The 12998-nt window shown below is 43.9% G+C and overlaps 1 protein-coding gene across 1 annotated transcript in view; it reads left to right on the top strand.

Moving 5' to 3' along the window:
• Window positions 1-9412, top strand: part of CPNE4 (copine 4) — a 299611-nt gene extending 290199 nt beyond the window's left edge. The window contains exons 13-15 of the mRNA XM_054595926.1: window positions 64-197; window positions 3483-3719; window positions 9278-9412. Of these exons, the coding sequence (XP_054451901.1) occupies window positions 64-197; window positions 3483-3719; window positions 9278-9412 (506 nt within the window). The remainder of the gene's footprint in view (window positions 1-63; window positions 198-3482; window positions 3720-9277) is intronic.
• The last annotated feature ends 3586 nt before the right edge of the window (window positions 9413-12998 follow it).

Below are 12998 nucleotides of genomic sequence, written 5' to 3'. Positions count from 1 at the left end.
GTTTGATTACAAATTTATTTGAGGGGACTGCTGGACTACTGATCATTGTCAACTTCACCTTAGGAATTCAAGGGGTTGTGGAAGCCTATCAGAGCTGCCTTCCCAAGCTCCAGCTCTACGGTCCCACCAACATCGCGCCCATCATTCAGAAGGTCGCCAAGTCAGCGTCGGAGGAGACGAACACCAAGGAGGCGTCGGTAAGGAGAGGGGCAGTTTGCCTGCTAATGGGAGGTTACCCTTTCTCACCTGGATTCTGGCCCTAGCGCCCCTCCCACTCTGACAATAAATTATAGCATTTCTACTTGTCTGACTTTGGACAAGTGACTTAGCCTTCTGCTGTCCTCAGTCTTGTTATCCGAGAGTTGGGGACAGTCCTTCCCATTTCTGCTGGATTATTGTGAGGCTTAGAGATGACACATCTCAAATGTCTGCAACTTCAGCTGAACAGAGGGGACACTCACCAGTGGAATTTGCTTTATTCCCTGAAATATAAGTCATAGCCACATTGTGTTCCTGGAAAGGAAAAAAAAAACCTGTCCAAAATAAACTTGCCTTCCAATGTACCCATATTATAGATGCAAGTGAAGCAAAACAATAGATATTTCTGTCCCCTGGGGTCAGGTGCAGCAACACAGAACATCACAGGAAAGATTTGTTTTATGTTCTGTGTGTGGTTTTCTTAAGAAACTTGCAAACCAAGGCTACAAGGCACAGCAAAATTTGTTTTTCTCCCTAATGTTTTTGAGTTAAATACTGAGTAGGCAAGAATAGATTTAGAGTTGTAATACAAATAACTCCTACAGTAATTAATAAATAATAATAAAAGAATAAACTGTTTCATGTACTCACAACTATAAACCTACATTTGCCCACCCCTGTATATTACCATAATAACATTTCTATGTATCATTTTAATGACATCAATAGATTTCTTTTTTAGCTTTATGACTTTTTTCAGATTTAGTATAACATTGCTGATGTCTGAAATTTTCTCTGGGATTTTATCCTGGTTTCCAAGGTACTGCATTCATAACATCTTTTTATACCATCTCATCTAACCCACTTGCATTGCACCATGTTCTCAGACTTCCCTCATGACAGAGTGGACAGAGGACCGTATTATATCTAATCCCCGCCTCTTCTCTTGTGTGCTGGAGCATGTCTCCTCTCAATTACCCAAGGACATTGACCTAGCAGCTATGGGTCCCTCTCCCTCACCTATTTTTTCCCTTTCTACTGAAGACTTATTTTCACTAGCAAATAAAACCTCCTATAATTGCCCTGGCCAGTGTGGCTCAGTTGTTTGGGGCATTGTCTCGTGAACCAAAAGGTTGCAGGTTCGAATTCCTGGTCAGGGCACATGCCTAGGTTGCAGATTCAGTCCCTGGTCAGGGTGTATACAAGAGGCAGCCCACTGCTGTTTCTCTCTTACATCAATGTTTGTCTCCCTCCCTTCCTTCCCTTCTCTCTAAAATCAATAAGCATGTCCAAGGGTGAGGATTTTTTTTTAATCTTCTAATATCTCCTATTTAAGTTAAAATCTCTCCCTCTACACCTCCTTACTGTATAGCTACCGTCCCTTATTTTGCCTCCCTTTACAGCAAACTTCATTTAAAAATTTGCCTATATTCACTGTCCCATCTCTCTTTCCATTGGACCAGTCAGACGTTCCTCCTCAACATTCCTCTGAAAAATCAACAGTATTCCCATCTTGCCAAACCCACAGAGGCCTTGGAAAAAAATTTGAATCCTCACAGATGCAAGATTTGGAGATAAGTGTTGGGCAGGAGCATTATTTCATTTTATTTTTTAACAATTTTTTTATCATCAGAACTTCAAATTCAAATTCTTCAAATCATATGTTACTCAGAAACCCAACATATAAAATAGATTTTAAGGAAACAGACTGGTCTTACTAAATCTGGGCCAAGAGATGGGGTCCAAACTTGCCTCCTTTACCAGCTTTATTCCCAAAAGTATCCAGGGTGCCCCAGGGCTCCCCAGAGGCCAGACTGAAAACAGAAATCATCTCAGCCCCTCTGGGGTTCCAGGAACTAGAAGAGTAAAAAGAGAATAAGGTTGACATAAGTGTAGATTTAGGCCTGATAGAAGCCAACATGAGTTTTTGCCCATCACTCACTCATGTAGGGACAGGTGGTTGGCTCCGTAAGGACAGATTGGGAAATAGCACAGGAAGTGTCTAATCCACATATCCCAAAATAAACATTCCTTATAATCCAGGAACAATGATTCTTTTCCCCCAAAGGTTTCACCTGTTTTTGAACAATGTGCAGTCCAGGACTCCTTGTTGTCACTAATTGCCAAGGGTCTTAAACTTGAACCCCTTACACAAGCTGTGCCAAGGAGTCTGGCTGTAGGATTTTCTCCTCAATTTTGTAGAAATCTTCTAGAAAGAAAAAAAGTCTCCTCTGTATCTGAACAGGACCTCATGTACATCCAAAGACTATATAATATTTCATTATGAGTATTTTCCTAGCCTGGCTTTGAAAGCAACTGTTGCTGTAGCTTTACTGGAAATATCCATCAGGGTTGTGTTCTGGCAGTCTGCAGCCGAGTACCTCTAGCGAGATTAACCGTGGATCAGATTCTAGAATTCTGACAGTCTCTTGAGATCAGGGATTCTTAACCTTTTTTGTTCCACAGGCCCCTTTAACAGCTGATGACATCCACGAACCCCTGCTCAGAAGTATTTCTAAATGCACAAAATAATCTCATTGTAGTATGTACTCTATATAAAAATTAAGATATTTTACACTTTTTTATACTAATTCTTCAAAACCCAGTATATATTTTATACATCATCTTAATTTGGATGCTATATTATCATCGCAAATATTTCATCTTTATTTAGACTTTATAAATTGATAGTTGAGAAAGTAGATTTACATATTTGAGTTGTTTCAAACATACTTAAAAGGTTTCCAATAACTGATTCAGATCCATTTTTAAAGTTAAATTTAACTTTATCAAAAGGAAATAAAATTAAAAGTCAGGTTCCTCCATTGTGCAAGCCACATTTCAAGGACTGAGCAGTCCCATGGCGGTCCTGGCTGTTGCGTTGGGCAGTGCAGCTTTAAGTTCTTAAAATCTCTGAGCTGAAGAGGCCTGTCCAAGTGATTTAGTTCTGCCCCTCATTTGAGAGACAAAGCTGAGACCCAGGGGAGATATGAGTTTGCCCAGGATCTCAGAAGCCAGTCCTTCTGACTCCTCACTGCTGCTCTGTCAACCACACTGTGCTTCATAACGTTCACTAAGGTGATTATTAGAATTAAACTACAATCACTCTGCCTGCCTTAAAATCCCATTCATCATAACCTTAAGTCTTTAGGGCTGTCTGCACAGACACTCAGAAAAAGTCTGATGTTACTATTGCTGTAGTCGGTGTGCGCTGAAGCCACCCAGGTGTGTAACTGGCATTGTCCTTGTCTCCCCCCAATCCCCCGGCATCTGATCCACTGCAGCAATACTTCATCCTGCTCATCCTGACCGACGGTGTCATCACAGACATGGCCGACACCCGGGAGGCCATTGTCCATGCCTCCCACCTCCCCATGTCGGTCATCATCGTGGGAGTGGGCAACGCTGACTTCAGTGACATGCAGATGCTGGATGGTGACGACGGGATTCTGAGGTCACCCAAGGGAGAGCCTGTCCTTCGAGACATCGTTCAGTTCGTGCCCTTCAGGAACTTCAAACATGTATGCATCTCTCAGGGGCTTTCGATGGGAGGACAGAACCAAAACAAAGTCACTCCCTACGCGTGTCCCCCAGTCTGTAGTGAAGCGATGCCGGCCACCCCTGCCTAGGCCGGGCCATCTCCCACACAGGATATGTAGAGCGTGGCTCTTTGGAGATGAAAGTACACCTTGAACTATAGATGAGAAGTCCCGCCAACTATGGGAGCCAACATTTCATGGGCAGTTGTCCCCATCCATGCAGTTTAGACTCTTGGTGCCCTCAGGGCTGCCGTGTGCAGGCGGGAGGATTGTTCCTGCACGTGGGCCTGGCTGAGAAACAAGGAACAGTTGAAATTCAGCCTGGGTTCTGCTTGTCACGCCGTGGGCCCTGGCCCGTGTGGGCCTTGGCAAAGTGCATTTTCAGAATGATGGAAATCTAAATCCTCTATGATTATAGGAAACAGCATCAGAGGTTTATTTAACTCATTGAGGGAACCAGTAAATATGACAAAGGTAGTTCAGAGGAGGACATAAAATAATTATTATGGTCAGCGAGGACAAGACTGGAGTAAGTTTGCTAGGGCAGATTCAAAACCAGGCAATAAGGGGCTAGAAATAAATAAGTAGGCTTTGGATTACCTTCTCTACTGGACAGAAATCATCTGTTTTCTACGAGTCAACATCTAGCTTTATAGTCTTGAGTGCTAATCCATAGTAAATAATAAGTCAAGCAGCATGGCACCCCCTGGCGACCTGACAGCAGGCACGTCAGTGCTCCAACAGAACATGAAAAAGGCTCAAAGACAATCTTTTTGCATTTCCAATTTTTGGATAATTATGAACTCCATGGAAGAAGGGGCACCTCTAAAATTTCAACAACACCCTTCACCTATGGGGCTGCAGTTGCCCAGAAGGACACCCCAGATCCTCCCCAGCTGTTCTGGGCATCCTTGACGGTAACGTGGGCTGGCACAGACAGTCCTCTGTGACCTTATGCCCCTTGACCCCCCCACGCTCCCTGAGGCCTTGCCCCGTCCCCTGCTGGTGGGGCCGCAATACCGCTTGGGTGGGAACCGCACTGGAGCTGCCCCTGCAGGAGGGACTCTCCAGAGTGCTCAGTGCCCCGGAGCAGCTCTGCAGTCTCCTTAGAAATGATGAGAACGCTCTTCCATCCCTGTTGCAGCGACCCCTCTGTCACCTGGACCATTAATGCAGTGAAGTCTGCGTCCCCACATCTCAAGGATCCCTGCCAGAAACATGTCTTTAGCTGCCACTGCAGCTCCTCAGTCCTCAGCGCAGAGCTCGGTTATTTAGGGCCCCAGAGAGGGAGGGGCAGGTACTATGCCATCCACTCTGAGCGTCCGCTCCTGATGGTTTTTTGGAAAAGTCTTTCTACTCTGGCCAAAACCCCTCATTCAGATGAGTCCTTGACAGGGCCCTAGCCAGTTTATCAGATCTGTCCAGACACGCATACAGCCCACTGTGAGCGCACTCTGGGACCCCAGCTACACTGGGAAAGGTAAATATAGACGGCGGAAGGGTGGATGGACCATTGTCAATATAGGCGAGTCTCAGGGCCCGCGTCAGAGCCTTCGGTCTGTGCTTTTCATAAACTGCCGTTCTGCCTTGCTGGGACTGGCGTTAAAGCCGGCATTCAGGTAAATCACAAGCCCAGTGGCCTCACTGAAGCCTAGATCTCATGAATTGCCAGGACCATGCAGGGAGGTCACTGTGTGTTCCAAGGCCCCTTGAATGATGAGGGATATAACTCAGAAATACAGTGGCCTCTTAAGGAGGGCTACACTATAATGAGAATCATTAAAGGAGCATAAAATCAATCCTTGCGTACAGAGCTGAGTGCAGAGGGACTTGCAAGTAACAGCAGCAGCACCCAAGACCCCTACAGGCTCCATGGCAACGAGCACGGCCGAGGGCTGACTGCTCCGCCATAGCCCATCTTCTGCTGGCCCGAGGAGGAGGTTTCCAAAGGAAACCACTCATTAGATGAAAGAGGCTCCCCACGTCGTCAGGTTGTCTGCAAGCAGACAGCAAGGAGTGGGGTACTCTTCAAGGAGGGATGCGCTGGGACAGGCTGAATGCACTACAGTCCTATCCGTCAATGAAGCTACGTACCTGCCTGATGCCGGGCAGGAGAAGGGTTTTCTTCCTGGTTGTGATATCCTGCTTTATTTTGTCAACCAGAGAGAAGTAGCCATATCACTGCCTGCCACCTATATCTCTGCCTGAATCAAGGGTTGAAGAACTTACTCCCCAAGACAGTCATGCATTCCCTCAAACCACCTTCTCCCTGCCCCCTACACATATGACATCTGCATGCTGAAACAATGCAACCGAGCCATGCAAGGGTCCAGCCTCTGCCCCTGGCCGCCTCCTCCCCTGGAGTGCAGCTGTATGCGCAGCATGTGCTAGCATCGGGACCACGGCCGGGTGGTAGAGCCATGGGCCCGGGCCTCAGGGAATTCATGGGAGAGTTGCATGGTTGGTGTGAGCAGAAAAATCCCTTGCTAAGCAACCCGTGGGTGGTTGAAACGGGCTAAAATGTTGCTACAGGAGTTAAGAGTGGAAAGAAGTTGCCATGAGGAAAGGCTTATGGCTTGAGCTGGGAATGTGAGGAAGGACAGAGCCTTTGTAAACAGGGAGCTGAGGGGGCATCGGCGACCAGGGAGGTGTCCTGATCAGGGCAAGGAAGCGGGCCACTGCTCGCCATGGCTGCCACACAGTTTGTGGCCACTCTGCGGATGACTGAAGTAGAACGCCAGTAGCATAGCCTCCACCTTATCTTTATGGATTTCAAATTGGATTTGGAAAACCATTTCATTATCCAGGCTACACTGAATTCAATAAGACATAAATAAAATGAAAAGTGAGGACCTGATACATTTCATGTAAGCCCATAACCCATGAGTCGTCTCTCATTTTCTGCCCTGCATGATAACTCAGGGCTTTGAAGGGGACAGGGCACAGGCTCCGAGCTGTGTGATTCTGGGCAAGTCATTTAACCCCTTTGTACCACAGACTTTCGTGTGCAAAACGAGGCGAAAGACACACACACACATTGGAAGAGTAAAGGTGGTGTCTACATAAAGCTTAGCACAGTGCCTGATCCGTGTAGATTAATAAATACAGCTGTTACTACTGGCCGATTTCACATTTTTTACCTTTTCCTAAACAACTAATGCCCTCAAATCCCTGCTTGCTCACTGGAACCACCAGCACAGGTATGATAATGGCAGGAGAATCACTTAGGGACTGTGTTGTCCAGTGCAGTAACAAGTAGCCACATGTGGCTATTTAAATTTAAATTCATTAAAATAAAATAAAATATTACCTTTTCAGTCACATTAGTCACATTTCAAGGGTTTGTTAATTGCCTGTGTCTAGTGACTACCATATGGACAGCACAAATAGGGAATACTTCCGTCATTCTAGCAAGTTCTATTTGACAGCACTATTTAGGAAAGTTTTTTTGTCTCCAAATAACAGCAAACCCATCTTACAGTGGATTACATGAATGGTTCTTCATCAAGGGTGACTTTGTTCTCCAGGCGACATTTGGAAATGCCTAGAGCCATTTTTAATGGTGACAGTCGTCAAGTGCCTAATTCACCTCTAGTGGGTAGAGGCCAGGATGTTGGTGAACATCCTACAATGCACAGGACAGGATCCCATACAAAGAATTATCTGGCCCAAAATAGCAATAGTGCTGAATTTGAGAAACCCTGGATTACATAATTACATATATATATTTTTTCATGTAACTGTAATTTAGGGGTTGGAGGCTGCCAGCACGTTTTTTTTCAATGATTCAATAGCATCAGGGCCAGCACTCGGTGATTTCTCTTTGCTCTTGCCTCATAATGATAAAATAGTTGCCATAGCTCCAGGAATCACATTCCAGTTCAAGGAAAAGAAGAAGAATAAAGGGAAACAGAGAAATCCATGTCTGCCCCCTTTAACCAAGAAAGAAAAGCTTTCCCAGAAATGTCCCCCAGGAAACTTTCATTTATGTCTCAAAGATGAAGTTGAGTCACATGGACCTGCGAGATGGAAGGTAGTCTAGGGAATCACGTATTTAGCTTTGTAACCTTTATAAGAGAGGTGGCCAGAGAGAAAGGGTGGGAATAACTTTTTATACTCCCCAGTGTACACATGGATCATGATCTAACACACAACCCTGAGCAGTTATTTATAAAAGAGCATTCATGGATGTCAAATGTCCAACATGCTATAGCATCTCCAAAATATGAAGAATCATTTTAGATAAAGTCCTCACCATATTTTCAGATTGTTGTTAAGATAGGTCTCTTTTTTTCAGCCTCCTAAAAACTCTGAGAGAGAATAAATTCTTATTCTTTCCTATTTTGTCTAGCAAAACTGAATGGCTGAGTGGCAGACCACATAAGAAGGAAAGATCTAGAAACCAGGCCATCTGGCATTTCGTCCACTCTCTTTCCTTCAGGGTCTTTCCTGAGGAATCTCAAACACTTGCTAACTTGACACTCTGCTTCACATTTTCAGTCTTTTCAGTACTTTTAATAAGGTTTGGGCAATTTTGCTGGCCGGGGTGTTGAGCAGTTAGTACTAAACATCAGAGTTCATGCAGAATATCACCCCCCACCTTCAAGACTCAAATCTTACGGTGGGGCCATAATGCTGATAGGATAATGGCCGCATAATTAACAAGGTGGTATTCAATACACCACCTGCCCCACCCCACCGCCCCACCAGCCTCAAGGTGGGCCATTCCGTTTTCCCGTGAAATGCGCCACCAATCTGGCATTTGCAACATGCACACACTTCAACCCCATCAGATGACTCGCTGTCCCTAAAATGATCAAATGCCAATCCCCTCCTTCTCTACGTTTGAAAACATACCCAGGTTAAATGCCACCTACTCTAGGAAGCCTGTTAAGATGACTTAGCCTCTTTGTTTTCTGTGCTCTGTCACACAGTAGTTAGGACTGGAGCAGTATTTCTTCGAATGTCATATGCATAGGAATCACACAGGCATCAAGTTAAAGGCACACACAATAGCTTGGGGATAGATCTAGGATTTTATATTTCTAATAAGCTCCCATTTGATGTGATGCTGTTGGTTTTTAGCCTATGACATGTTTCACCTCAAAGTAGGGTTCATTTTGGCCACACCAGGCTCCTCTCACATAATTCTAACTTCCCTAATAGCAGGAATCACTGTTCCCATAAACTCTACCACAGTGCCTGGAACATAAATAAGTGTCTAGAATTAAATATAAATCAGAAACAAAACTGTGCAACAATTCATTCTGCTATCCAACTTTCACCTATATTTCAGGTGTGAATAGTTTTATTGTTTGAGCCAGGCATGCAAAAATATAATTAAGAAATTATTCACTTTCCAACCACCTGGCAACTCTTGCTTGGAGGCCCTTGACAAATAATGAATGAATGAATGAATGAATGAATGAATGAGACTAGCTGCTCAGAACAGGACTCAAGCCTTTTACACTGATTGTCAACCCGACTGCTTTGGCCAGAATCATGGTGCCAAAATCATGGTGCTTTCCTCTTCCCTGCAGGCATCTCCAGCTGCCCTGGCAAAGAGCGTGTTGGCTGAAGTTCCAAACCAAGTCGTGGACTATTACAATGGCAAAGGGATTAAGCCAAAATGTTCATCAGAAATGTATGAGTCTTCCAGGACACTAGCACCGTGACTCCACGCACTTTTACAGAGTTCTGAAATACTACTCCTGCTAATATTTAATACTTCTACTCCTGTATCTAAAAAAACAAAACAACAATGCATACACATTTAAAAATAGCACGTTTTGGTGATTTTTAACTAACCGACCTTTTTTTTTTTTTTTTTTTTTTTTTTTTGCATGTGTAGCCCCAAGGCCTGGATCTGGTAAGCCCTTGTATTGTTAAAGACTTTTTACAAAGAAACACAAATAATTATAACTTACTCTTTACATTACAGCATGTTGCCTTGAAATAAAATGGTATCTGTATCAGTTTTTTTATACAGGTTTGTTGAAATTTTGCTAAATTTCTTATTATCTTTACACTGTAAAGCATTTTGAAACATTTACCGAACGTTGATAGCCAAAACATATTTGGTTTTATCTGCTACAGGATGAGAGACTTTTCAAAATGGCAGCTGCATGGACTGTATTTTGCATGTTTAAAATAATTTTAAAAACACCAAGTTTTTGCAGTTGTTATCTATAACTCATCCCTGCTGAGAATGGTCTCTCTACTGAAGAAGAGGGCTAGCTGCCCAGAAGCAGTCTTCTTGACGTGGGTCTGGGGCACCCAGCCCAGCCCTCTCAGACTTATTGTGCCCACAGATCACCTGAGGATATTGTCAAAATTCAGACCGTGATGCCCTAGGTCTGCTTGGGTCCAAGATTCTGCAGCTCCAACAAGGTCCCAGGTGATGCCAGCGCAGTCCTCAGGCTGCACCGAGAGTACTGAGGTTCTAGACTTCAGGGTGTGCCATAGAGACCATCCCAAACAGGGCAGAACCTCATTTGCTTGAGAATGTCATCTCTCCCCTGCCAGTAGCACAGAGGTCCTGCCTGTCTCCGAGGTGGGAGTAGAAAGTAGCGAGACTGAGCCCAGAAGCTGCACACCCCAATTCAGTCTCACTGCTTTATAGTCACACCTCTTCCTTACACACACGAGGGGGTGCCCCTCCCGGCCGTCCCTGCCCTTACAAAGGAGGCATCACACAACTTGCATGAATGATTCCATGTTTACGTCAACCCCTAGGAACGACCTCAGAAAGTCTTCAGTAGAACCACAATAGCGGAGACGTGTCCATGTTGGATGGCCATGCAGTGTGGTTCCCCAAAAATGTGGCCCACCAAGGTGGCTTTTAAGCTTAGGGTGGGGCTTCTTTTTGCCTCTTTTTATCACTCTGGAGAGCAAACTCTATCAGCAGAAATGCCTGGAATCATTATTTTAGGTGAAGGTGTTTTGTTTCAACATAAACTGTCCAGTCTTGAACCAGAAGAATGAATGTTTCGCTTGTATTATCTTCTCACAGAGAAATGGACGAACATTTTGCAGCATAAAAATCACAAGATGGTCATAGAGATGGGGAAGTAAATCACAAGGCAAAGTAGATCTGTTTGTTGTTTGTTTGTTGAGGGGAAACATACTAACATGCAAATCAAATAGTCCTTGTATAATTTCCAGTGTTATAATTATAGATTCTAACCTTGCAAATACATGTCAGCACAACATTTTGGGAATGATGGTAAAAATGTATGACTGGAAAAAAATCATAAATATTTAAACTGTATTGTTTTATGAATAAATTGGGTACTTACAGAATTTTTTCTAAGAGTTATGGTCTTGTTTCTCTTTTCAAGGCAATTTTCTAACAGTGATTTATTTCATGTAGGTTGCATGGCCTCAGATTAGAACTAGCTTTTTCACAGTCTCATAGAAACATGGATCATTGTTTTTAACAAATAAGAAATTAAAATATTTAGGTTCTGTCCTATAGCAGTAGCTGGTGGTTGTTTATAGCCCGAAACCAGGACATGGGTTTCCCTGTCTGTGTGCCTGGAACACAGTAAGGACTCAATAGATATTTAATAAATAAAGAGGTGGCTAATCAAATAAATGCATGGACGGATGAATGAGTGAATTGTTAATGTGCCTCTTGAGTGATCTCAAACTCATTGCGGTTTTAACAGATAGATTAAATGGCTGTGGCTGGCAATCAAAAAGACGCACCGTGTCATCCTCAAATCTCCCTTGAGATCTATTCCATTTTGTATCAGGGCTCCTGGGCCTTGTGAGATGGAGTGATAAGTACACAGTTCAGTTTGCCTGGCAGAACCTTATGAGAGTACTTCCTTTTTCTTTTTTCTTTCTTTCTTTATTTATTTATTTTTGTCTTCACCTGAGGTTATACCATTTACTGATTTGAGAGAGAGAGGGAGAGAAAGAGAGAGAGAGGGAGAGAGAGAGACATTGGTTGCCAACCAGGGATTTGACCTGCAACCCAGGCATGTGTCCTGATGGGGGATCAAACCTGCAACCCCTTGGTGTACAGGACAATGCTCCAACAAATGGAGACGCCCCGCCAGGGCTACCTAGCTCAAAAGAACAAGGGGGAAAAAAAGGTAACTAACCATCATGGAGCCAGCCACTTACTGTATGCTAGTCACTGTTCTGAGTGCTTCTCACATACTATCTCATTTAATTCTCCCAACAGCCTGAAAAGGTAAATAGTAGTATTAATCTCATTTTGCAGATAAGGAAAGTAAGGCACAGAGAGGTTAGGTAATTAACCTAAGGTCATGCAACTATCAAAAGGCATAGACAAGATTTGAACACAGACCCTCTGGCTCCTGAGCCCAAACCCATTTTGAATAATCCCCATTGCAGCCACCCTTCTGGTACTATATCCATCCACTGACCTATCAAGTAGGAGATTCTTAGATTTGAAAGAATGTCCCTTAAAAATGACCTTTGCCTCCATTTCAGAAATTTCTTCCCCTCCAGTGATCTCAGCTTTTTGTGAGTTCCCAGCATCCTTCAAAGTACCAAGCATCACAGGAGTAGTGGGAGAATCTCAGGATACAGCAAGGTCTTCCCAACTTCTTGCCACCACGGAAGCCATGTAGATGGGACATTACAAACGCAGATGCTCGCAGAAGCTGAGCGAGCCATTGTAGCTGAACAGCTGAGGAGGAACAGGTTCAGACGACGGGACAGAAAGGTAGAGTGTGGTGAGGACAGAGGGAAGCTGGGAAGCGTGTGTCCACAGAGGGCAGCCAACAGCCCGCCCCGGGGCCACGCGCCATGGCCGACACAATGTTGCCAGTTCACCCAGTTTTTCAAAAGAACTGAGTAACCTGACGTTTCACATAAATCCCACCAATTTGTAAATAGGGGAAACCCACTCAAAATTAAACAACTGTTTCTGACACTACAAAAGGAAACACACCTCTGGGCTTATGTTGGCTCTGGAGTACAAGTTTGGAACCACCGATTACTCTGTCCATGGCCTGTCCCACACTGGGCTTCAACGGGTACTATAGATTCTATTGATAGTTGTTGTATGAGAAGTTGAAACTGTAAATGTAATATATTAACGATTCATTTACACATCAATGATAAACCCATTATGTGTTAACATAAATACATTATTTAAAAAATTATATTTCAAAACCGAAGAAATAAAGGGACAAAGAAGTTCTGCGTGTCTTGCTTAATAAAAGACAGCTGGAATCTCATATCCGCTTCTGCATTCAACCTGTTTTGAAGTGATGTTTTGGT

This window comes from Pteronotus mesoamericanus, unplaced genomic scaffold (genome assembly GCF_021234165.1).
Source record: "Pteronotus mesoamericanus isolate MK-2021 breed Mesoamerican mustached bat unplaced genomic scaffold, CSHL_Meso_final scaffold_54, whole genome shotgun sequence".
Lineage (NCBI taxonomy): Eukaryota > Metazoa > Chordata > Mammalia > Chiroptera > Mormoopidae > Pteronotus > Pteronotus mesoamericanus.
This window is presented reverse-complemented; position numbering and strand designations above follow the sequence as displayed.